The sequence below is a fragment of the Cucumis melo genome, chromosome 3, assembly GCF_025177605.1.
Source record: "Cucumis melo cultivar AY chromosome 3, USDA_Cmelo_AY_1.0, whole genome shotgun sequence".
NCBI classification, from domain to species: domain Eukaryota; kingdom Viridiplantae; phylum Streptophyta; class Magnoliopsida; order Cucurbitales; family Cucurbitaceae; genus Cucumis; species Cucumis melo.
The window spans coordinates 25,628,992-25,654,493 of record NC_066859.1 but is presented as its reverse complement, the minus strand read 5'-3'; the positions used below and the strand labels follow the sequence as shown (position 1 = coordinate 25,654,493).

At 32.5% G+C, this 25,502-nt stretch overlaps 3 protein-coding genes across 6 annotated transcripts; 1 reads left to right on the top strand and 2 right to left on the bottom strand.

Moving 5' to 3' along the window:
• The first annotated feature begins 2,294 nt into the window (after positions 1-2,294).
• LOC103488453 (uncharacterized) lies at positions 2,295-7,954 on the top strand. 3 transcript variants are annotated; one of them, XM_008447210.3, is made up of 6 exons: positions 2,295-2,577; positions 3,417-3,431; positions 3,586-4,419; positions 5,278-5,391; positions 5,814-5,963; positions 7,669-7,954. In XM_008447210.3, exons 3-6 carry the CDS (start codon positions 3,643-3,645, stop codon positions 7,807-7,809), a joined length of 1,182 nt encoding a protein of 393 aa, XP_008445432.1. In that variant the 5' UTR covers positions 2,295-2,577; positions 3,417-3,431; positions 3,586-3,642; the 3' UTR covers positions 7,810-7,954. The 3 variants fall into 3 exon arrangements, with proteins under 3 accessions (XP_008445432.1, XP_008445431.1, XP_050938084.1); XM_008447209.3 differs by lacking the exon at positions 3,417-3,431; XM_051082127.1 differs by having other exon boundaries at positions 3,417-4,419.
• A 735-nt stretch (positions 7,955-8,689) lies between these two features.
• LOC103488454 (uncharacterized) lies at positions 8,690-16,130 on the bottom strand. 2 transcript variants are annotated; one of them, XM_008447211.3, is made up of 14 exons: positions 15,778-16,130; positions 15,554-15,688; positions 15,309-15,468; positions 15,132-15,187; positions 14,667-14,726; positions 14,344-14,556; positions 13,908-14,036; positions 12,451-13,143; positions 11,573-11,765; positions 11,288-11,481; positions 10,876-10,977; positions 10,646-10,788; positions 9,439-9,717; positions 8,690-9,339 (listed from the first exon to the last, which is right to left on the bottom strand). In XM_008447211.3, exons 1-14 carry the CDS (start codon positions 15,997-15,999, stop codon positions 9,075-9,077), a joined length of 2,844 nt encoding a protein of 947 aa, XP_008445433.1. In that variant the 5' UTR covers positions 16,000-16,130; the 3' UTR covers positions 8,690-9,074. The 2 variants fall into 2 exon arrangements, with proteins under 2 accessions (XP_008445433.1, XP_008445434.1); XM_008447212.3 differs by having other exon boundaries at positions 10,646-10,785.
• A 2,786-nt stretch (positions 16,131-18,916) lies between these two features.
• Positions 18,917-25,277, bottom strand: LOC103488455 (truncated transcription factor CAULIFLOWER A). Its single transcript, XM_008447213.3, has 7 exons — positions 24,907-25,277; positions 21,126-21,275; positions 20,623-20,722; positions 20,489-20,530; positions 20,128-20,169; positions 19,551-19,675; positions 18,917-19,295 (listed from the first exon to the last, which is right to left on the bottom strand). The coding sequence occupies exons 1-7, from the start codon at positions 25,089-25,091 to the stop codon at positions 19,268-19,270; spliced, it is 672 nt and encodes a 223-aa protein (XP_008445435.1). The 5' UTR covers positions 25,092-25,277; the 3' UTR covers positions 18,917-19,267.
• Positions 25,278-25,502: the final 225 nt, after the last annotated feature.

Here is a 25,502-nt window from a genome sequence, read left to right as displayed (position 1 = left end):
GAGACATTTTAAATTATATTTGCATATCTCATATGTTACCCTAAGAAAATTAATTTTATAATTTTATATCAACTCCAACAATAATAATAATTATAAATAAAGATGGGGCTTTCATTTTTTGGAGCAGCTGCAGCTGAGTTTCCTGGCTTTCAAACCAATGTTGCTCGAAACAACCTTCTCCTGTTGAAAAAACAATAATTGTTCTTTTTCTTCAACATCAAATACATCTCTTCATTCTACAGATCTGATCCATTACTTTCATCCCTTTTATCTTTGTCATTGGTAGAGTCGCACTGTGTCATTGGTAGAGTCGCACTGTATTAAAACTCTCGCTTATTCTGTTGAATTTTTTTTTGTTTGTGTGGATGGGAGAAAAAAAGTGGTTGTCAGTCAGAGGCCTACCTATCGTGTATTATTGGGCCCAAGGGAACCGGCCCGTTATCCTTCCACCGACAGAAGCGGGGGGTAACGCTGCTCTGTGAGACCAGCCTCACGCGGTGTCCCCCACTTTAAGGGCAACTGACTCTCGGCCTTCGCCCAAAGCCAATGGCCCAACATCCTACTTGGAATGGGCGGGCTAGTAAATCTTCCCTAACAGACCCTACCAGAAGGGCTGAGCCCGCTTCCAGCCACTTTAATGCCTCCATTTGGATTACAAGCTCACATTACCGAGCTCGGCGCTACAAGGCGGTTGAAAGTATCCTTATTTAATGCTATTTTAAACCATCTTCTACCGATGTGGGATTTCTTCATATCTCACATCTTTGATTTTGTGTACTCTTTATTCTCCTATCGTGTTCGTGAGTGAAATGTGTTAATAGTTTTTATATATAAATATATATGTTGGAGTAATTTTAGTATGTTCCAATTTAATCTTTTTTATGGTATTTCAAATAGAAATTTTTTATTCTGCGAGTTTATCCAAGAAAGTTTCTTACATTTTGCAATTCATGTGTTGTGTTGCAGGCTAAAAATATCCAAATGAATTGATCATCTTATCTTGTGGAGTGTTCGAATTCGGAGCAAAAAAAAACTTGTTTTTTGCCTCATGGTATTGATCTTAGGAAATATCTGTTTAACCTAATCTTTAAATATCTTTATTATATTTTTTTATCTTAAAAATATAAAGAAATAAAGTTTTAGATTTGTAACCTTCTTCAGGAATATCCTAAAATTATAGTATACTTTATATCTAGATTTTGGCCTAATTATCGGACAAATTTATCTTTAATACTCGTTTTCTCTCATATTAAAATTTTTAAAATTCTCATCATTTATTTTTTTAAAAAAATCAATAGGACATTAGTTAAATATTTGAATTAGCAATTAATATTGTATATCTTGCAATTCATATTTAAGATTTATCATTCGTTAAGTATAGTTTTATTATTTGACTTTATATGGTATTTATTCATTCAATTACCATTCTTTATTATCGGATTCTACGATTTACATTAGCATTATTATTATATAATGTGAGGTATATATATATATTTCAAAGGACTAAGCTTGGATACAAGCAACAAAGTAAGTGAAATATATATATTTTATCAGAAATAAAACTAAAATATGCAGTTGTTCTAAACATTTTTTGAAATACACCTACTATATGTTTGAAAACAAAGATTTAATACTATAATTTTTTATTAAATGCAATCCATCAAACTTTTAGATTTTAAATTTCAAGTCAAAATTCAAAATTCGTAAGATAAATTAGGAAATAAATAAAATCTATTTAAGCCACGTGATTTTGAAAAGTTTGAAAAAAACTATTAAAGCTGTACGATTTAAAATTTTTCTATAATATTTATATTTTTCTATCTTTTAATAAATAGACTATAAATGAGTGGGATGTTATAGACTTTTTAGGCATGATCTTTATGTAACAGTATAAAATATTATACTATTCATCAAAAGACAACCCTAACTAGGGGACAAACTTATTAATCGATCCTAAAACGATGATTAAGTATCCTTTAAACATGTTCATCAGAATCATACTAATCGACAACCCTAATTTCCATAGCAATCGTGCAGATGAACATTTATATAGACTGTCATTTTTTTAAACAACAAAGCAACAATATTTTTAATATCTAAAATTGTAGAACAAATATCATCAATTTCATAAAACCTAACAACTCAAATAAATTCATCACCGTAGTAACAATAAGATATTTTAAATTTAAAATAACGTTCTTAATGAGATATTAACGATTTTAGTTCAAATAGCGATTGGAAGCCATTATTTATCATTAAGTCATTAGAATAAAGTTTTGTAGTTGGTTTGTTCATACTTAGTAAGAAAAAAGTCCGAACCTAACTTTTCCTCAACAAGCTTTCTTCTTAATCTTACCTTATGCTAAACTCAAATTACTTAATCCCAAGAATTTTCAATTTCAGTCAAAACTTTCAGAACACGATCCACGAATGATTCAATGATTCTCCCACCCACCGCCACCGGAGCCCGCTCAAGGAATTTATGAGATTGAATTTTTCCGTCGCCGAAACCACCGCCGACTGCCACTTCTTATCTCCGTCGACGGCAGCTCTCTCTCTCCATCTTCTCCGTTTCAGGTTTGCGCATCGCCCAACCACATATTTCCCCATTCCTGCCTTGCCCATCTGACCTAATTTCTTGAATTTGTTTATTCTGCTTTAATCTGCCTTGTTTTTTACATGCTTGTGTGTATCGATGTGAATTCCTTTCCCTTTCCGTGTTTTTTCGCCATCTGTTTGCGGATTCAACTTTTGGTTCTTTTTATTGTTTCTTCAAAGGCGTCCGTTGGAATTGGATTGCCAAGAACCCGATTCCGACGTGGGATGACGTTTGTCTCCCGATTCATAGTTTCTGTTGGACTAGGGTGTGGTTGCTTATTTCAAAATAATGGAGACTATGGGAGTTGAGAGTTGTCGATTTCTAATGAAGAAACGTCATGATGGGGTTGAAAGATAATGATGATTTTGCTTTTCACATACTACTAGGAAGTTTGGGTATAAACTTTGCACTTTGCAGACGATGTTTGGAGGACGTGTTATGTAGCATGGATTTATAGAACTGGGGGTTATGAAATGTCATGATCTTTTTTAGACGGATGCCTTCTGCAATAATCCTTTTCCTTTAGAATTTAGTTTTTTATCAACCTTTCCTCACTTTGCATGTTGTCCCTAGGGTTTAAGAATTTTCCATCCATGAATTATGTGTAGTGAATCATAGTCTCTCTTGCAATGTTGGATGACTTTTGAAGACATTCACGTGTTATTTTGTTTCTATTCACCCTCGCTCGCACATGTGTGTGTATTTCATCTAGTAGTCTTTACCACAAAAAATAGATAGCATACAGCTTGTTAGCTTCTTATGATTTTCTTAATTTCCGTTGTATTCTGTCATGATGTTCAATTTTATTCTTACATAGGGCACAAAAATGATGGTGAGAAAAGTTCTGGTTTCCGTGGAGTAGACCTTTGCATTCGGTGCTCTCCTTTGATATTGGATTTTGAATCCCATAATATGATAAAGTTTCTTCTCTTTTATAAAGTTATTTTGCTTTGTGGGACATAACGGCTTTCTCTGTTTTCTATCAGAAAAGGGTTGTCTTTGTACATAATGATGTGAAGGAGATCAGTTGATTTAGTGGAAACATGGCGAAGGGAAGTCATGAGAATGTTGCTTATATAGATGTTGAGAATTATCGGTTGGATGATGTTATCATTATTGACGATACTCAATGTGTAACTAAGAATTTTCAAAGGGCCGATATATCAACAGAAAGCAGAAAAAGTCCTTCATGCATATATGTAGATGATTGCAGCTCAGATGAGGATGCCTGCTCACCTTCAAGAACATTCCGTCCATCCTCTCGGCGGCATTTTGTAGAGTTAGATGGTCGACAAAACCGAAAACAATATGCATTTTTTATGGGGAAGTGTATGCAAAGCAACTATGGGAAAGCACCTGCTAGAAATCATTTTGATTTACATGTCAGTGCCCACAGCAGTTCCTCAGATAGTGATAGTTCTGATTGTGAAGTTATGGAGGGGTCTTTTGAAAAGCTTCGACAACAGTGGGAAGAGGCTTCTTTGAGGAGAAAGCATGATGATCGTCGTACTTTCTTCACAGTAGAAGACCAAGATAAGGCATCTGCTTCTCATGGTGGTGATTCTGATACAAATTTTGATGTAGAAAATCAAATGAAGCAGCAATCTGAAGTACAAGCGTGTTCTAGTCCTGAAAATGCTGAAAATGGTGGCTGCTGTTTGTTGACTGAATTAAAGAGCAATTCAGCCGAAAATGGTCCTCCGGCACCCCTCAGTACGAAGGATTTGATTTGTGAACGAGAAAGGCTGAAGGAGACTGATGAATACAGACGAGCAATGGAAGAAGAATGGACTACAAGACAACAAGAGCTACAAATTCAGGTTTGGCCATGAATTGACCTTTTATATAAAATACAATTACATTTACCTCACAAGCTAAAGAAAATTTATTCATCTATGGATTTGTTTGTCACAGTTTATTGCAGTGTGATATTGTAAATTTAAGTTTGCTAGTTTCTGGTTGCTAAATGGTTTTGTCTGGTAATTTGTTAGTTTACTTGTTAGTAATTGGTTTACATAGTGGACTATTATCCTCTTTAAATAGTGTGTTAGTCTCTTGTATATTAGGATGACTTTTGTGTAATGATAAAAACTTGTGATTAGGAATTCATGGAGTTTAGGCTATTTGATGTTGGGTTACATTAGCTTAGGCGTTCCTTGCAGAGATAAAGAGAACATGGACTGAAAATGTAGTGTCATGATATTTTACAATTGTTAAGGACATGTTTCTGCATTCATCCTCTGAAGGCTTTCCTTTGCTTAACGACTTTCATTGCTCACCAACCTCAACCTTTGGTATTGCTCTACTTGTAACAATAAGTGATCTGGACATGTTAATAGGTTGAACTACTATGAAATTTTGAAAGGTCGTTTATGCCAGGAGAATGTGTTATCTTTGTGCCCTACTATTTGAAATTTAAGTAAAAAGAGTCTGTCTTCTAATGAGAAGATGTATATAAATGTTCATTAAAAATGAATTTTTCCTTATTTTGATCTCATAGATGTTTTTTCCCCAGCATTAAGTTACCATTCTTGAGAAAATAGGCTTCTGGGTTTTGATTCTAAGTACATAACTGTACTATGTTCTAGAAGGAATAATATCAATCCTCAAAACCAGTTCTTGTTATTGGAGTAAATTTCTGAAAATAACTCCTAAATTTTGTCCCCACTACTTTACAGGCTGAAGAAGCACACAAATTACGTAGAAAAAGAAAAGCGGAGAGAATGCGACTATTAGACATGCAAAGAAGGCAAATGAAACGTTTAGAAGAAGTGAGAGAGACACAAAAGAAGGTATTTGCACATACTCTTCTTTAGCCTTTTGGTTTCTGGCTAGATTTTCACCATCATGCAACACTGTTGGTAATGTTCTGTTTCTTTTTTCGTTTAAACCATACCTCTTGTTTTGTTGTTGTTATTCAAATTTCTGATTCTTAAAAAGCTATGGAACTGAGTTAGCATGATAGGATGTCCCCTTTTGAAATGGGAAACCCAATTGATTTGGCCCAGATTGGTTTTGTCCGTTTTTCATCTATTCTTTTTTGCTTCCAAATCAAGGAAAGCCATTCAAATGGTTTATTCTTTTCAATCTTTCATCTTGGTTGTCTATAAGTAAGCCAGGGCAAACTGATTACATATATGATATACCTACCAGAATTCATGACAGTTTATTAGAAGGATGCTTTCCTTCTCATTTAACATTTCTCATATTTCAGGATGAGGAGAATATAAACATGAAGGAACAACTTCGTGCGGATGTGAGAAAAGAGCTTAGTATGCTGGAAATGAATTGCACTGATATGGCCTCCTTGTTACGTGGCTTGGGAATTCAAGTTGGAAGTAGCTTACAGCCTTCCTCACAAGAGGTATGCTTTAAATTTGTTCTTGAATGAATATGAACATCGCCAGCCTGCTTTTTCAATAGATTAAAGTATCACAAACAATATGCTCCTTGCATATTAGTATATTTGTGTGGGAGTTTTATTTACTTGGGGGGTATGAGTGGCTCCTATTCCTTGGTGAAGCAACTAATGGAATTCAAATACCAGATATAAGAAGGGAAAGTGGAGTAAATTGTTTTAGGTCAGTCAGCCTGGCAAATGGATTATATAAAGCTATTTCTAAGATGTTAGGAACTTAGGTAGAAAAAGATGATCACTTTCGTGGTTTCTTTCAATGAAGCGGACTTGTTATGGGAAGACAAGAAGTAGTGGATTTGATTCTTATTGAAAGTACGATGGTGGATAAAGAAGGCAATGATGTGACTTGGAAAGTTCTCAATTTTGTTTCATAATGCCTCGGAGATGTAGATTACAGCCACACCTTACCACACGATTAATGAACTTGGGTAAATGAACTCTGAAGGCAACATATGAAGTAAACTTAAGCTGTGGGTCAAAACAAAAAGAAAACTGGGCAGTAACTTGGCAATGAGTATCTGGTACGTGTCAAACAAGTGTGGAGTGTCCAATGGTCCAATACGTGTCAAACACTTACACGTTAACTAGACTAAAATGTCCATGTTTCTTAGTTTTTGGAAGACAAACAAGTTAGTTTTGAAATGGAACTGAGATGCACCAAAGGGGGAGCCTCCTCGACCTCAAGCTCCTTGGGATGAGTTGTGACATCTTCACATGGTCACTGTTGCAGCAAAGGACGATCCGGTCCATGTGGGCAAAGAACTTATTTTTTCCAACTTATTGACCCAGAAAGGAATGTCTTTCTAAAGGGAAATAGGACCATTCAGGCTCAACAAAAAATGGATGTGTAAGTGAGTCTCCACTCAACCTTTTATATATATTTTCAATGCCTCCCCTTGCCTCCTTTAGGTCCATTGGCGTTTGACGGACTAGAAGCGAATGACAAAAGAAGTCACATATAGCACCTCATGGTAATGCCTGAGGGTCCATAACGCATGGATTCTGAACTGACCTCTTCCTCAAGACTTGAATAAGTTCAGGCTCATATTAGTACTAAACTAAGTTTTGGAGTACATAAACAAGCACCATAATGGCCCGAGGGCCCAAGATCCTTTAACAAGTCATACAAGTTATCTTGGTTGCTGACCACACTCATCTTGGACTTGACATTGCAAGTTTACCTCGTTCAAACTCACACATCAATAATCTATGTCTCAAGAAGAAGAGAAATATAAATCATATGTTTGTTTACTTATTGGCCTTTTGCTGCCAGCGGTTGGTCCTCTCGACTGGAAAACATTAAATCTCCTCTTTCACTTTGATGAAAGATGATGAAATGTTCGACCATTTGGCAACTCTCTTTAGATGGTGGTTGAAAGGCAAAGCTTCAGTTTACTTAAAGGCTATAGCGCAATAGATATAATAGGGAACTCAAAGAATCCTTCTTAATCTTCTAACTCCTATGATAGAAAACTACATAAGAATAATACAGTAAGTGTTGAGAGATACTTTTCTTTACCAACAAATCCTATTAGAGTAGATAAGCTGATTCAAATCTGCCATTTTCTTAGACATGATATAAGAGATTAGAAGCTCGTTGCGAGTGAAATTAATTAATGAAGGTATGTTTTTTGTTGTTGTTATGGTTCAGGTGCAAGCAGCATATAAAAGGGCATTGCTCAAGTTTCATCCAGATCGAGTATCAAGCACAAGCACAGACATACGCCAGCTCGTGGAGGCTGAGGAAAAATTTAAACTTATTTCTCACATGAAGAAAAAATTTATGTGCTAACAAACTTGTAATTGAATGTAACCTTCTTTTCTTTTCTTTTTAGGCTAAGGTCGTATACTTTTGTTGCTTTTTTTTCTTTTTTAGTTCTCACAGGTACATTAATTTCTTGGTGGGTCTCATAATACGTGTTAATTTTTTGTTTTTATTTTTATTTTTAGTGGTGAATAGTCGTAGGAATTCCTTGTTTGTACTATTTGTCTGACTAGATTATCCCACCCCACATTTTAAAAAATAATCAAATAAATAAATATTAAAAAAAGCCCTCCTTTGGTAGCTTCAAGGAAGAAAAGAAAAGTAGTTAAGAGTGAAATTATTTAAGAATATTCATTCTAAAGAATAAGGTGGATTGGGAAGCAAAAAGTTAACAGAATCTAAAGAGATGTGAACTTCACAATAAGATATAAAATTGACATTTTGTGGCCGTGAATCCACCTTCTTGGAATTTACACATTCTACTTTCCAATTATTTTGGTCAAACACATTGGATATACATTCAAATATTACAAAACGTTGGTCATTTCAATCGGTCTAAATCTTGTCATTTTGCTATAATTAAGTTTCCTATTTTGAAAACAATCTGATAAAAATGTATATCCAGGCTACAAATTTTGATTAAAATAGCAAAAAATTTTGACAGTAAAAACTTGGTAGTTAATAAAATGAATTTCTAAGTGTTAAATTAAACTCTAATAAAATGAATTTCTAAACATTCAATTGAACTCTAATAAAATAAATATCTAAGCGTTAAATTCTAAGTGTTAAATTGAATTCCTTTTATAGAGATTAAACTTACAAGTGATATAAAAATGATCTATAGAGATTAAACTTATAGGTGATAAAAATGAAACTAACTTCAATTTCAGCAATAGGAAGCTTGAGATTATAATTGCACTCTATAGAATAATATATATATATATATATATATTCATTTATCATCTGGATTTCCCTGATCTCGTCCTATCTTATGAGGGATGAGAGACGAAGCTACAATCAAAAAACAACCCAAAACACGGAAAGGCATTGCTACTTATGGACCTAATCAATGAAGTAGATGAGAAACAAATACAATAAAGAAACATGAATATTAGCTCCTACCAAAAATTTTCTACTGGTTCACTAGAGACAAGAGCGCATACGATCGAATCGAGTTGTGGCTGGCTTTCTTGTCCGTGGTTGGTTCAGTTTCATTGTGATCATATCAAAATTAGTTGCTTCCTCTTGGAGACCATGAAACACAAATCAACTTGACATTAGGTTCACAAATTTCATTTCCTTCTCTTTCTTCCGTTTCCCAACTGTCCAGATTTGAAAGCGTGTTCTTGCGCTTCAAGGAAAGTTCTTGCTTTCTTATACTTTTCTGCCCTTTCTTCATCCTCCCTAGCCTTATCTCTCGCCTTCACTTCCGACAAGAAATGGTTATCCTTGCGTAGTTCACGGGCTGCTCCTTTAGTTTCGCGTTTTAAAAGTTTCTGCATCTTTCTTCTTTCAGCTCGTTCCCTATCTGGATCGTAATCTCTGCCCCTAACAAAGCTATGGAAGAAGTAGTGACAAGTGGCAACAGTTTGGTGTCAGACAAAACTAAGAGAGCATGATTAAAACTTAAAAGAGAGAATAGAAAAGAGAAAGTACTTCTCCTCAAATTTTGGATTGAGTAATTTGATGGGGACGGCCTTTTGCTTCCTCATTCTAAGAGGTTGTCGCCCCATATAATGCTCCTCTGCTTTGGCTTCGATCGCTTCAGCTACTTTTCTGAATTTATTTTGTAATACATCAGGCATGTTCTCTTGCTTTGCCAATTCATGTAAAATAGTCGATATTGGCAAGAAGATTTCGGGGAAGGATTTCAATTGACCATATATATTAACAAATCCATCAAGAGTTTCGGTAACTGTTGACAGCAACCCGGCCCTGCAAATTTCAAAAACCAAACTTTTATGCTACCGTTGGAAGACGTGAAGTTGACATCATCCCACAGATTCAATTCTCATTGTAAATATATCTTCACTCTAATTCAGATATGCAAGTCGCAAACCAAAGTAAAAATCACACGGCAAAATTTTGAATTTGGGTACGTGTTCAACAGGGGAGACAAGTTTATTAAAACATACATCTTTGAAGTAGGTTGTTTTCGTTTTTTTTTTTCTCTGATGGACTCTTCTTTTACGCTTCTACTATTTAATTTTTTTCAATGGAAGCATGGTTATTCAGAATATGTACATAAAACAAATTTTAAGTATACATTTCTTTTCCATATGAAAATTTTATCACAGTAAGTTTATGCATTTGCGTTCTTTAAAATCACAAGTTTTGTCTTTTTTGCTTAAAATGTATACTTTTTCACTTGACTTTTTTTTTTTTTTTGTCTATTTAATATGCGTAACAAGTGTCTAACAAATATTGCACTCATACTGACATTGTACCCTCAGGGTCTATCACAGTAAGTTTAGGTTCTTTTCTCTTTATTAGAAAAAGACTTCTGCAGTGTACTTACGTTCCTTGTAAATACAATTTGGTGAGGTCTAGGCAACTCAAGAAAGGTTCATTTTACGAGAGCCGGGAGGCAACAATAAGATTAGGCTTGGGAGATGGTTGGTTTTCTGCATTCATCAACGAAAAGCGTGTTCAATTGAATCTCTTTGGTCCTTCCATAACAAAGAACTTGACCACCTTTTCATCTGGAACTGTTTAGGACCATTTCACTCTCAGGTCAAGTTCGTTTAGACGCTAGAATTGCTCATCTCCGCTCCATTCCACTCCAACCCCCCCCCCCCCCCCCCCCCCAAAAAAAAAAAAAAGAACAGAGAGAGAGAGGGAGAATACAGAGGAAAAAAGGTACCTGAAATTGTCGGAGCTAAAAACCAAAGAATCTTCAGTCAAGTCCATAATGAAGAAGAAGTTTAGGGGGGTAATTTCGTTTGTAGGATTCTGTATATGCAGCAACTTTCCAAGTGCTTGCGGATCCACTAGATGACATATCTGCTGAGAATGGAGAATTTTAAGAGGATGACATATCTATCGAGCAAAAAGAACTACTTAAAATAATGGTCTGAACTTTACAGTGTATACCTGAGAGTTTTGAGGGGATGATGAACTACTAACAGCTGCGGCCAACAAAGTCCTGAGAAAGTTTATTGCTTCAGGACAGAACTTCGACGATTGTCTGGCGACCTACATTTCAAAAGGGGTTCCTATGAAAAAGACAAATGGTAATTCTCGAAAAGGAATAGCTACACAAAACAATCCAAGAAATCCACTCAACAAATACAAAATAGACTAGAGGTTATGACAGGTAACTAAAAGAGCTACATCGATGTTATAATGCACTCTAGGGGAACTTAGATCATTCATGTGAAAATAAAAAAAAGGAAAAAAACAACAACAAAACTAAAATCCAATTAGGATTTTAACATTCAAGATGAATGATAGTAAACATTTATGCACAAAATAAAACAAAATCATTATAATTAACTCAACATACATAGAGCAGCAGAGAACATAAGAAAGCCCCTATTGCAATATCCCGACACGTTACAATGGGGCAACGCATCAAATATTCACACATCAACAATATTGTTGGTGTAATGACCACATGATTGTAGTCAGAGCAAGGAAAGATCATTGTCCACAGCCTCAAGAGGATCAGAGTCTTGGAAGAAGGCCACGAGCTAATCTCTGCAAGAACAATGGGAATTCAGTTCTGTACACGGGTGTTAGATGCATATACCAACAGGACCATGCAAATAATGGGTTTCATAATAGTAACCTGGACTCTTATTCTGAGCACAAAAGTGTTGATGAGTGCGGGATATCCTCATCCTAGCACATGTTGCAGCATAGAAAGGGATCTCCATACTCATTTCCATCAATGGCTTGAAAAGCAAATTGAGTAGTTCCACATTCAACGGCTTCTTATTTGCCGAGACGGCAAAATATTGCAAAAGTATACCATAGAATCTCTGAATGGACATTAATATCAACGGTTAGAAAGCAACCCAAGAACACAGAGAAGGTACTTCTATATTCCAAACAAAATAGGAGGGGATATCTGTTGCAGTTTGTGAGTGAAGGGAATATCACAAGCATCCAACAATGAGCAGGCTTTTCACAAGCAGAAGTATTTTCCATAATAAAGCTGACCACTAAACTTATGAAGATTCAAACATACAAATGAAGCTTGATGCATGTAGTAAGTGAACCAGTAAAAGCTATAGAAACTAAGACACATTCAAGACCATTTAAACGAGAACTGATTCAGTGTAATTAAACTACTTCCCTGTAAACACCTAGGTACTAGAGGACCTCCTTTTACACCAGATATAAAGATGTTCCTTTATAGTGACTCCCTTAGCCTATATTAATAGTTCAAATCAATACACTACACATATTCCCAAGTAGTTTAAAATCAATAACCTTTATATGTTTTAATATGCCCAAAAGCTTACAATGTGTTTCTGACTTCTGATAAACAAGTTCCAGCAGATATTATCGAATGTAACTTGATGTATTATGTGAACATATAAATAACAATTGGCCAATATAAATATAAATATAACTTGAATTCAACGTATAGACAAGTTGAATTCAAAAACAAAAACACGTCGATGTCTTATGTGAACATATAAAAATAAACAAAAAATGTACCTGCATTTTTTCCAGATTTTTTTCTGTTAACTGGATAGCATTACTTGCTCGAATTCGACCAATGATTAAGATTATATCGCTATTTGAACAATTGGCCAATAACGACAAAAATTGGTCAAAACTCTCTGGTGCATCAATTATATAAGGAAGTTCAGGTTTACTTTGATGCTTTGTATCCTTTTTTAATTTCTTCGTATCTTCAGAGATTCCATCGTCTTTACTGCTTTTAGCAATGGAGCTCTTGTGTGCCTTTTTAGGGCCATCGTGATCCACTATCCCTTTAGGATGAACTTCATCTTGCTCTTTTCCACCTTCACTTGCTTCTTCATCATCCTCTGATTTAGTGTCAAGAATGTCATCATCACTCTGTTCCCAATCCTTCAAAGAATGTTTTACTCCATGACTGCTATCATCTTCCTCGGATTCATCATCAGAATCCCCATCCTCATCATCTTGACTACCGTCAGAATCTTCTGCAGAATCATCACCTTCACTTTCAGTGCCATCAGCATCCTTTCTTCCAAGAATCTCATCGACCCAACCCTTCTTATGATTGTGCTCATCATCAAGTGTAAATGAATCACCAAGATCATCTCCAGAGATATATTTCTGTTTCCCTACAAATGCATTTTCAGCATCATCTTCTTCGTCACTAGAATTATCTGGTGCAAGCATCCTTTTCTGTCTTTCCTCCTGAAAAGTAAAATGGCATTAAAATTTGAAGTTTGAACAAATAATGTAGGTCTTTTGGCTAGTCCCAAGAAGAAAAGGAAAAGGTAAGTTAGAAATGTCAGATTCTCAAACATCAGATGTTCAATGTCTCGGGTGATAGATATCACCAACAAGATAGAATGAATGCCTATGCTTACCAATGACTAAAAGTGTGCGGTGTGCTACATCAACAATCCTTAAAAGAAGCTAAAATGTTCGTACAGGAAATCATGAATATTTGGATAATATAAAATTTGCCAATCACAATATAAATAGAGATTGTTAAATGAACTTATTGTACCTAAGTATAAAGATGACAACGCACCCGTAAACTACACTCCAACAAATTAAGTGGATTAAATTTTGAATCCAAATTCTTAATCTGATAAGGTTTCAAATAGGTAATTTCTTTTTTCTAAAACGAAAAACATAACTTTTTATTGAGGTAATGAAAAGAGACTAATTCATTGTTATAGTGAAGTTTACCGATCGGTAACTCATTGTTGAAGTTGGTAGAGTCTAGAGTGGAGTTATTTAACTTTGGGTTATGAAGTACGTAGGTCAAACAATGAGTTAGCGTTAACGTTGGTTGGCAACATGCCTGATAATAACACACTTCAGAACTAGAAAAAAAACTCCGTTTTCCTTTACTTAAACATGAATTCAGCTAGAACAGAAGCTGGACAAAAGAAAGTTCATATTACGGAATCGAGGACATCATCACATAGTAAAAAGAATTAAAATACCTCTAAGAGCTCAAGACGCTCTCTCTCCTCCTGGGCAATTTCTTCAGGTGACTTTGTCCTGTCGGAGGGGCGTGCACGAATTTCCATTGCCATCTCTTTAACAAGTCTGTCAAAAGCATCAGGTTTTTCCTGCATCGTGAAGAAATAAGACCTCATTTTTCATAGACCTAAATATTAGAAGTAGTCCGTAATTACATTAACTTTTTAAAAAAATCAAAAAAAGGAGAAAGAAAGTAATATTAAAAGGAAAAGAAGTTGATAGGTAAATAATAAAGGAGAAAAATTAAACATAACGCAAGGAGGAAAATGAATGCACTCTAAAAAAATCCTGAAGCTCGATAAGAAAAGTCAATAAAAGGGAGGAAGATGAATGAAAATCAGAACTACAGAATCAACTTGGTGGGAAATTAGACAGGCGATGGTGTTTATGTAATACCTGATTAAAATTTTCAGTCCTTCCAGCAGCAGGCAAATTATCCTTCTTTAAATGCTCGTTTGAAACACTCTTTTGAACAAGAGCCTTCAAGGCATTAGAGTTACCAGAACCAGTGAGAGATAACAATGCCTCAGACTGGACCAACGACTCAAACTTTTTGTCCAATTCTTCAACTAGTTGTTCATTTTCTTCCTTATCCTTTGCTTTTTGTGCCTGAGAAGAAAGGTTGAGACATTAAAAAAAAAAAAAGGATTCACCTAGAAAATGAAAATTGTAAAAATTTGACGCATTTCACCTAAAGACAGAACAAAAAAATTATTCACCTTAAAAAATTTGCTCTTTGCAATAACCTCTTCCATAACTTCCTTCTTGCTTTTGCGTTTCTGTAAGTTTAAACTACTGATTTCAGAGATACACAAGGCCTTGAAATTAATATATATAGATATGCATATATGAGCTAAAACATACTTGCAATAAGGTTATTCATCCAAGTACATTCATTTACAAACCTATAGCATAGCCCAAAGTATAAAAGTATTCATGTCATATTAACTTGTATGGGCAAACTGTGTTACAACAGTAAATTTAAAGCTTTCACATTTCTTGTTCCTGTAAAGAGATAACTTTAGAATTACAACAGGGGAGACTAATAAAATTTCAGTTACAACTTTCTGAAAGGTAAAATCCCACATTCATGTTTATTTCAAGCATGAAATTTAGAACAACAATTCGGCTCATATAAGAAATGATACAATAACATAAAAAGAATAGACAGCGAGCAATCTTACAATGTCCTCTCCTTCTAAAAGACGACCTTGTTGTTGTGTGTCACGATAAGCCCCTTCTGCAAAGTACAATGAGTGGTATCAATGTGAGTTCAATGAACCAAAAGTAGTAGTTAGTAAATGACTAGTGTTTGTTAACATTAGTAGAATTCCATACATTAGCAAAAGTTTTATACGTACTATTGGTTTCAGCAGCAGCTGCCTCATCGTCATCGTCATCCGGTATTATTTCGTCCTCAAAATCGTCGTTTGCAGGTAACGCACCAAGATTTTGGGTTCCAAAATAATCGTCTTCTTCTCCATCAGATAAGTTAAATTTGCTGCTCTTATGCAGTTTTCGCTAAAGAAAAGAAAAAATCAATCAAAACAGATAAAAGCAAACAATGTAGAATCATCAAATGCTCAAAGCAAGGCAATATATTCACCTTCAGTTCCCGCTGCGAACGTAAAATAGCCTTATCAAACTCCCCAAGCTCTTCGTCCCATTCCCCAATTCGCTTATCAGAAAATTCCGTAGACTTCCGACTTCGTTCGTACTCCTTCAATAGCGTCTTTTTCCTCTACCTCACCCAAAGAAAAAAAAAACGATCAAACAAAAGTGAAACGAAGCTCAATAAATCAATTCACATGAATTACCAAGGGAGACTACCTTTTCAATGGCGAGGGAACGAGCAAGGCCAATACGACGCTCTTCACCCTTACGTTTCTTCCCAAGGACATCAAATTTCCTGTGAGACCAAATGCTTTCGAATGGATTCGCCTTCGGAGCGCTGACCTTCATCGTCAAAGCTTTCGGACCGGAACTCTTCTTCTTCTTCTTCTTGCCCTTTTTATCATTGTTGCTTGAGCTACGGACGGATAGCTTGGCCATTGATTCACTAAGTCTAGGGTTTATGCAGTGCAGGGTTTAAGGTTGAGGAAGAAGAGGAGGAAGAAGAAGCTCTCGGCTTAAAGCTTTCGGCGGTTCGGAGTTAAGATGGTAGCCGGCGAAATCAAAAGCTTCGAGCTCGAGTTCTCGCTTAACCTTTGAATTGGGCTTTCACGATTCCAACGGCCCGTTTTCAATTGGTGACTCGGGCTCACTTAAATTTGACCCAAAATGGCCCAATGTGAAGGATGGCTCACACGAACTTTACAACTTACAAGCAAAAACTTACAGCCCATCCCATTCTATTTGATTTTTCCTTTGGGATTTAAGCATATGGTTAGACAGTTCAGTAAATATATAAACATGTGTACGTGAAATTGATTTAGACATTGACAAACTTTTATTAAAACCGAACAAATATTGATAAACTCCTCTATAGTAGATAGATTGATGTATACTAGTGTTAATCTGGATTGTATGAAATACATCTACATACATATCTATACGTATAGTTAATAAAACGTGACATAAATTATCTCTATCGACCCGGTAAAAGTTATTTTTATTGGTATTTTTGTTATAGGTAACTGAATCTCCGAGCCAAAACCTTCATCATATCTAAGGGGAGAATAACTTTAAATTTTAGGTTTGTTTAGAATTAAAACTGTGTAGATTAAGGAATCAAACTAGAAGAAATAAAAAGCAATTGCTCATAACTTTGATGAACATGTATATGTTTAAGTAATTAATGTCGCTATTTGTTCGCGACGCAGAGTAACCGACGTTATTTTTTTTAACAATCAATTAAAATAAATAGTTTTGTCACCAATCATATTAAAGGCATGATTAGATACCTAAATAAAAAATTATTGGTTTATGCAGAACTCATATATGCGTTCACAATTTATTTGTGTATAGAAAAGGTGACCGTGAAAACGGTTACCAAAATTTATCTATTATTATTCAATAAAAAATAGAAATAAAACATAAAACGGTTAATTATAGGTGGTTTCATAGCCATTTATTTATGGATTCAAAAAATAATTTTGTATATCACAATAATATTTTACCCGTGAGAAATTTCGTATATTTGAGGAATTAATAAATTTCAAAAAAAGAATACTTAGCAAACGTTTCAAATTCTCAAATTTAATTTTAATTAGAAATTTAATGTAACCTATGAGATTTTAGTCAAACACTACTCAACTTAAAACAAATACTAATTTAGTTGAATATTTTTTTTTTTTTTTATCATGAAACTACATGATTGATTGCCACATCTTTTATTAATAGTCAGCAATGTTACAAAAAAGGCTTGAGAATAGCCTTAATAGAAACTTTGTCCAACAATGTTTTGAAGTTTAGAGAAATAGTAGATGGATTGTAATCCATAAAAGCTGAGTTTTACCTTATTATTTTGAAGGTTATATTGAAAGACTATGCAAATCATTTATTCTTTTCACGTCTAAGTTCTAAGCTTTTATACGTGAAATTATAATAAAATACTTTTATACAAATGATTGAATAAGAAATTTTGGAACAAATTATAAAATTCTACGTCCATTTACTAAAATAATTGTATAGGGAATTAACTAAAAATTGACATGTGTCCCAAATTAAATTTAAAGACAAATTGCACAATTCTAATGATGTCAGTTTATTATGACAATTTGATCAAATTAATTATTTCGATTCTATTAAATATTATTTACATGACCTAAAATTCAATTGAGTAAAAAAAAAATTAAACTTAATTTAACCTAAAATTAAATATGACCCAAATCCATATGATTGAGTTTATAGGTATGGTCTATGGACCAGATAAGACCCAAGTTCATAAAAGCCCACCAGGAACTATATAGAAGACTCCTCAACTCCTGAAGTCGATCACTCTCAAAGATCGAAGCTCTGACGAAGATACTACAACTTCAAGAACATCGTATGTTTCGTTCCTTAAATCAAATGTAAACATCCAGTCGAGAGAGTCAAAAGATCAAATTCTAAAGATCGGACATAATCACATCAAATCAACGTAAATACAACATCAATACAAGTTCAATTTCACGAATCAAATTTTACTAAAAAAACTCGTGTGAACACAAATATTTGTACAAAACAATAATAATACACAAATATTTGTACAAAACAATAATAATAATATGCCCATGGACTAAATTTATGCTAATTAAAGGATAAAGCACAAATCACACTTATACATGTATTATAGTTACAAATTAAGCAAAACAACTGAATAACAACATTTTTTATACATATCAAGTATAGATTAAAAAAACATGAATATATAATTGTAGAAAAATTTAAACCTTGTAGAACGAGGACATACAGTTGGTAAATTGGAAAGATCTTAAATTTTGTATCAGTCAGATTTGATTTTCTCCTCACTTTATCCTCACCGTAAAATAATTGAAGGTAGAGATTTCCATATTTGGGTGCTATCTCCATTAAAGAATCTTTAATGATCTTCTCCTTGAAGAAATTTTAAACCCTAATGTGTAAACTAAAGTAAGGAGAGCCTAAATAATTTTCTAAAATCTTCAATTCAAATTAGCTTTTAATTTTCTTTTATGTTTTGTTAGGGAAATTATAATAAAACTTCAAGAATATGAGAATTGAGAAAATATATTATTTCCTAGTAAATCTATACAAACATGTTAACAACCATGTTTATTCTTAAAAATAATAAATCAAATTAATCTTTTTTTTTCTTTATTGCTTACACATTTGACACTATTATATTAATTAATCAAAAACCTCAACACAATATGAAAACATGTTCCTTCTTAGGTTAAACGATGAAAAACATGGTCCAAATCAAATCCAAAGCTTTTACAAAACCCTAATAAATAACCCTAGCTAGTATATCTCCATATAAATTCATTAAACTATAGAAACACGTGACTGAACCCCAAAAAAGCACTAGCTTTTTGAGAAAGCACTTTTCTTAGGGAAATACAAAACAACTCCATTTCAGTAGTATATTAGCAATCTGAATTACACTCAAGTTTTTAGTAGAAATCCCCCAAATACAACAAAGTTCAGATGTTTTTCTTTGTCAATTTAACAAAAGCTCAGAATAACCCCTTCATATATAATTAAGTCAAAGCATTACACTTGTAGGTATTAATTAACTAGTTCCATTTTCCCATTATTGAGTAGCTGCGTCCTCCCACCTCTTCTCTTCTTCCTCTGCCACACACACATCTCCTGTACTTATCCAATCGTTGCCGAAAATTCCGATGTGCAACAAGATTCATTGGTGACCATCAAAACTTGCAAGCCTAACATTGATTCAAACAATGCAAAGAGATTGATACATGTAACGTTAGTATATAGTTCCTAGAGTTTATTTTTAGTTAAATTAGGCATTTGGTCCCAGTCACTATAATCTATAATTAGAACTTAGTCTGTTTAACTTGACAACATCATCTTAGATTCTCAGGTATAGTTATGAGAGTTAGGTTTAACTAAATTCTAACTTTATTTTAGTCACAGGGAATTTGTAATTTAATTATGGTATAAAACACTTATATTACCCAATGTTTAGAGAGGGATGAGGAGGTGGTGGGAATAAGAAAGACAAAGCACTGTAACCATGGTGTTGCTGGTGCTCCCATTCTGCTTGTTGTGCCAATGCTACACTCTTCTCTTTCTCCTTTATCTATATACATATCACCAATTTGTTAATAAAATGTAATTATATCACTTATTAATAATTTAAGTTTGTAATAAACTGCTAAAAATCAAAACTTTAGTTAAGCTGATAAATAATGTTTATGTTTAATCTTCTTCACTTTTTAGTAGGTTGGATAAAAAATTAACATACAACATCCTATGTTAACTGAAAACAAATAACATATAACGCATAAATCTAACCAAACTGAAGTCTCCATATCTTTATTTGAAATATATCTGTGTGTTTTAAGATTTTTTTTTTTTTTGAATATTTGTTATTACCACCAAGATTGGTACAGATCGCCACTCCGTCTGGATTCACACCCAAGAATTTGCAGCGACCGATGTGCCCCCGACTCATCGGGGGCATGGCTCTTGTCCAGATGGCCGTTTTAAGAATTAAAAATGTGATTAAATTGAAAGGTAAGCAAAACTCACCTCCTTAGCCAGTTGGGCATTGTTCTCCTCTATTGTTCTTACCTGACATTTTACATAAGGATAAAAATATATATATATTAGGACGTAAAGTAAATAAGAAATATTTGTAAATATTACCATTTAGACTCAAAATAAATTAAATATATAATAATATTTTAAGAAAATTCAAATATAACATAATCTCAAAGTCTAAAAATGATATTTCTAAAATGACAGGATGTAAATTTTTTAAAATGATATTATATATTTAATTATTATTTCTACCGTCACTGCGATTATAATTACTCAGTAAATAAATAAGGCAAAGAAACATATAGTTTTAATTAAGATTTAAAAATTGGGAAAAGGAAAGAGTATTTGCCTTTTTTTGGAGGTCAGTGATGGACTCAAACATAAGTTGGTTCTGAAGAATAATCCAATAGAAACTTATAATTAATCAATGATATATAATTCACAAACATTTATAAAAAAAAATTAGTAGAAAAAAACCCTGACTTTTCTGGATCGAACATGTTTAAGTGCAGTGTCAATTTGTTGTTCCAAGTTTTGCAGTTCTTTGACACTCAACGAATCCAAATCTTCTCCCACATAATGACTGCAATTACAAAACAAACAAATATACACCTGAGCTTATTAACTTTCCCTCAGACACGTTAATATCATACAATAATTATATGAACTTGCAACATATTTGAAAAAGCAGTTAAAAACGTAACATAACAGAGAATCGACGAATGTATTTACGTGGTTTACTATTAACTATATCTACGAGTTAAATAATAAATGCGCTCTAGGTCAACAGTATATCAAAATTCTCATATATCCGATTGTTCGAATCCTCAACGTCAAGAAACAAATTCAAAACAAAAAAATTTAAAAGACAGTCATGCGTCAACAGTTAAATAAGATCAGACTGGTAAGAATGAAAGAGATTCTTCGGTTTAATAAACTATCTATCGATATGAACAAATATAACGTTAGTTTAATCATAGACATACCTGTTGTTTCGTTGTAGAAGTTCGACTTTGGACTTGAGTCTGTAGTATTCAAGAGTCCAATTTTCATGAGAAAAATGAGATTCAGAAGCTGCATTTTGTTGCCTTCCCACAAAAGAATATCTCTCGTATCGTTCAAGTATTTTCTCCATGCTGCATGCACCATAATTAAAGTTCAAAATAATGTATAATTAATTAAGCTTCATGATATAATTAATGAATACAAATTATAACACTGATTATGTGAAATTACGGTTATTAACTAAACCTAATTATGACATTCATTACCTATGTCACTCATTAAATATCAGAGACTCAAATTTTCCTAGAAAAAACAATTGTTTCCCAATGAAGAACTAGAACTCCTCTTAGTTTAGGGACTATATAAATTTTAAAGTTGTTCACAAATAATATATCTGCTTTACATGTATAATTAGACCTATTTCAAAATTTTGTCTAATTTCAATACTCCTATGGGTAGTTTTGCAAACTATTCCAATCATGATTTCATTGAGTAACAATTTGTTTTTTAGTTTTTATTTTTTGAAAATTAAACCTATAAAAAAAACACTTATTCAACCTTTAAATGTCTTTATCTACATTTAAATAATGTTCTAAAAAATGAAACTAAATTTAAAAACTAAAAAATAATTTCTAAAAACTTTTTTTTTTTTTTATTTTTATAATTTGGTCAAAAGTTGAAATCTTTTACTTAAAAAAATTAGGGTAAAAAGTAGGAGGAAATAGGCTTACTAGTTTTTTTTTTTTTTTTTTTAAATAAATAAATAGTTGTGTATGGAACATGACATAAACAATAACTCAAACAGAATCCAACCCATATATTAAAAAAATACTTAGACGGTAAAATATATGACAATATCATGAGGACAGAAAAGAAAAGTTAAAATACATATTTGTACTATTCATGAAACTACATAATTGAATTGACAAAGAAAAAAACACAATGACTTTGGACTAAAAGTATGTTAAGTCACCAAATGTACCCGAACAAAAATGATAGGGTTTAATTTTCACAACACACAACAACAATGTACTAATAACAACAAGACAAATGATGAAGGCCATCCAAGGTCACAATCACGTATTTATACTTTTACTTGTAAAAACTGAGCCTTTAAAATTGGGCTTATCCTCAAACTTATACGTAATGATGGTAGAAATTTTAATTAACTTTTATTAACTAAGGATCCAATTTAAGTTGGTGGATTGAATTTTAACACTTACATAAATTTAAAAGTAAAGGTGTAATTTCAAGAACTAATTATCATATTTTAGCGGTGGTTTTTGCAATTTGGACAAAATAACAAAGTTAATTAAACTTTGATTATAACATCTTTAAAACAGTATCAACACAATTAATGATCTCTCTCATTATCAATTCCATCTCTGAGTATCTCTCACACAAGAAGCAACCATTAATATAGTACATCAACTAACCACTGTTTGAAGTTTCAAGGTGATTTAAAATTGAATTGACAGCCAAATATTATATATATATATATATATATATATATATATATATATATATATATATATATATATATATAGATAGATATAATATGAAACAATTAAAAGGAATTTAATTTGGAATAATATTAAAAACAAAATCAACTTTTGAAAGTTAGGGCCTAGATTTGAAGCATATAAACACCAAAGTGTTACTGTTTTCTATCAAGTCTTATCCTAGACAAGAATAACAACTTTCCCATCAAATCCATTATCTTTTTCTCCCTTTTCCTTTTTTTCTGGGAAGTAAAAAAAAAATATATATATATATTCTTCATTCAACTTCTGTGTATTACTATGAATTATGAATACTCGTTAGTTCATTTTAGGGCTAGGGTTCAACCTTTTTTTTTTTTTACTCTGTCCTGTTGTCTATCATGTTGAACACTACTATTGTTCATAATAAACCCTAGATTTTTGGTCAAAAGAAGAGAGAGCAATTTTGAATAATAAGCTTTCTATACATATAAGGTAATAAATGCAATTAATATGTGATATAAATAAGGCCCACTAGAATTAGATATGAAGAAATCAATTTTAAATAAACTAATTCAGGTATGTAGATTGAGATCATAAGCAATCAATATGTGATAAATAAATGCATATAAACTTATTAAGTAATAGCTTTTAATGGCCATGTAGGAAAACATGACAAACAAGACGAAACTTACAATATATACAATATATATACACACACACACCTAGAACTGAGCATTTAAACCTTTAACTTATAGAAAACATAAATATCTTAATCAGAATATATATACATATATATATACACACGCGATGGTCACATGAAAAAATATTTTGGGAATGGAAGAAAAGCTTACAAGTTATGTTTAGTAATATTTTAATTTCTAATAACATTAAAGTTTGTTTTGTTATCTTAAGGTTTTTTTAGTGGCACACAACTTCTTCTTACCTTTGTTTATAAAAATTAAATAACTAAAGAGAAAAAGATCTTAATAGAAGAAATATTTTTTCAAAATATTGAAACTATTTACAAAATCTATCGAAATAGACAAACACTGTACGACCTATTTAAAAAAAAATGTAAATAGATTCAATATTTTATTATTCATCAACATTCACTTGTTTTTTTCCTTGAATTTCTCTAAGAATTCAAATACAGACTTAAAATATTAAAATCTATTATTATCAATAAAAAGCCATATAAAATGCCAAATAATTATCAAAAATGAATAATATAAAAAGTATTGGTTATGTGTAGTTTTTAGCTTATACGTACGAAAGCCACATTACATATATATGCATATGTATATACATATATCTATATGTATATACACATTAGAAAAACAAGAAAAACCCAGAAATTAAAAAAAAAAAAAAAAGCTATACGTTTTCTAACTTTAATATTTCGAGAATCTACAAGTTTTTAAAATGTTACCTCTCAAATATCATACAAATATACAGAAAACTAATAAAACCCAACACAAAATTTAGAATATTTTATCTAAAAGGGAAATAGTTTACAAATGAAATAATATTTTCTTACAAACTATATAAATAATTACTATATAGGTCCCTGTGTTCTGTATTTTAAATTTACGACTCCATTTCTCCTTTAATCTAATTCATATATATTTTCATATTTACACCCTAGCTTCAGAAGAATTTAATTTAGTACCTTCCAAAACATAAATAATTTTCACTACAAGTCATTCAAAAACAGTTTCAAAATCAAATAATAAAAGCCAATATTTTCCAAGGTACAATAATCTAATTTATTTCTTCTTCACATCATCATTTATCAATAAGGCTCTTCATACATATATAATCCATTTACCAATCAATAATTAACCTACTGTATATCTCCATTAGATCCTCATTTCCATGTCCAAAAAAGAACTAGGTTTTTTCAACTTAAAAAACAAACTAAGAAGAAGAAGATCAAAAGAAACCCTAAAAAACAAAAACGATGCATAGAGAGTCGAATCGAATCGAATCATCACTGAACTCAAAAGTTAAGTAACATCGTACGATTATCGTTTCAGATATGTGTATATATTTTTGAAACCCTAAGATGAAAAAGGAAAAGAGAAGTGGGTGTTAAGTGGTAGTGAGAAGTCAGAAACTCAGAAATATAGCTAGATTTGGGGCCATGTGAATTTATTTATTTTATTTTTTATTGAAAAAAAAAAAAAACAAAACAGAAACACATTCATATAACCAAAGGATTGAAATGAAAATAGAAAAAAAGATTAAGAAGAAAAAGAAAAGGGGAAAGAGTGATGACCTGGAATCAGAGGAGTATTCAAAGAGCTTTCCTTTGTGGGAGAAAACAATCAAAGCAACTTCAGCATCACAAAGAACAGAGATTTCATGAGCCTTCTTCAGTAATCCAGCTTTCCTTTTTGAGAAAGTTACTTGCCTGTTTATTTTGTTCTCAATCCTTTTCAATTGAACCCTACCTCTTCCCATTTTTTTATTATTATATTTTCTTTTTCTTTTTTTAAAAAAAAAGTAAAAATAAACCCTAAAATTACAACAGGGCTGTGGTATTCAAAAGGAAAAGGAAATTGAGTTTGTAAGAATCACAAGAACAGAAAGAGATTTCAAAAGGAGAAAGAGTTGGGGAGGCTTGAATTAGGTTTTGGGGAGATGGGGGTGTAGTTGTTATATAGGAAGAGGAATTAATGGGTTAAAAGATAAATAAATAAGAAATTTAAAAGTGGTTTTTGTGTGGAAAAGTGGTTTTTGTGAAGTAAAGTGGGTATTGATGAAGTGCTGTCGAGATATGATAGGGTGAAAGAACTGGCTGAATCGTTATGGAGATGTGGGGGTCACTCTTGTATAGTTCTACCCAACCTTCCACTGTTTTTTCTTCTTTTA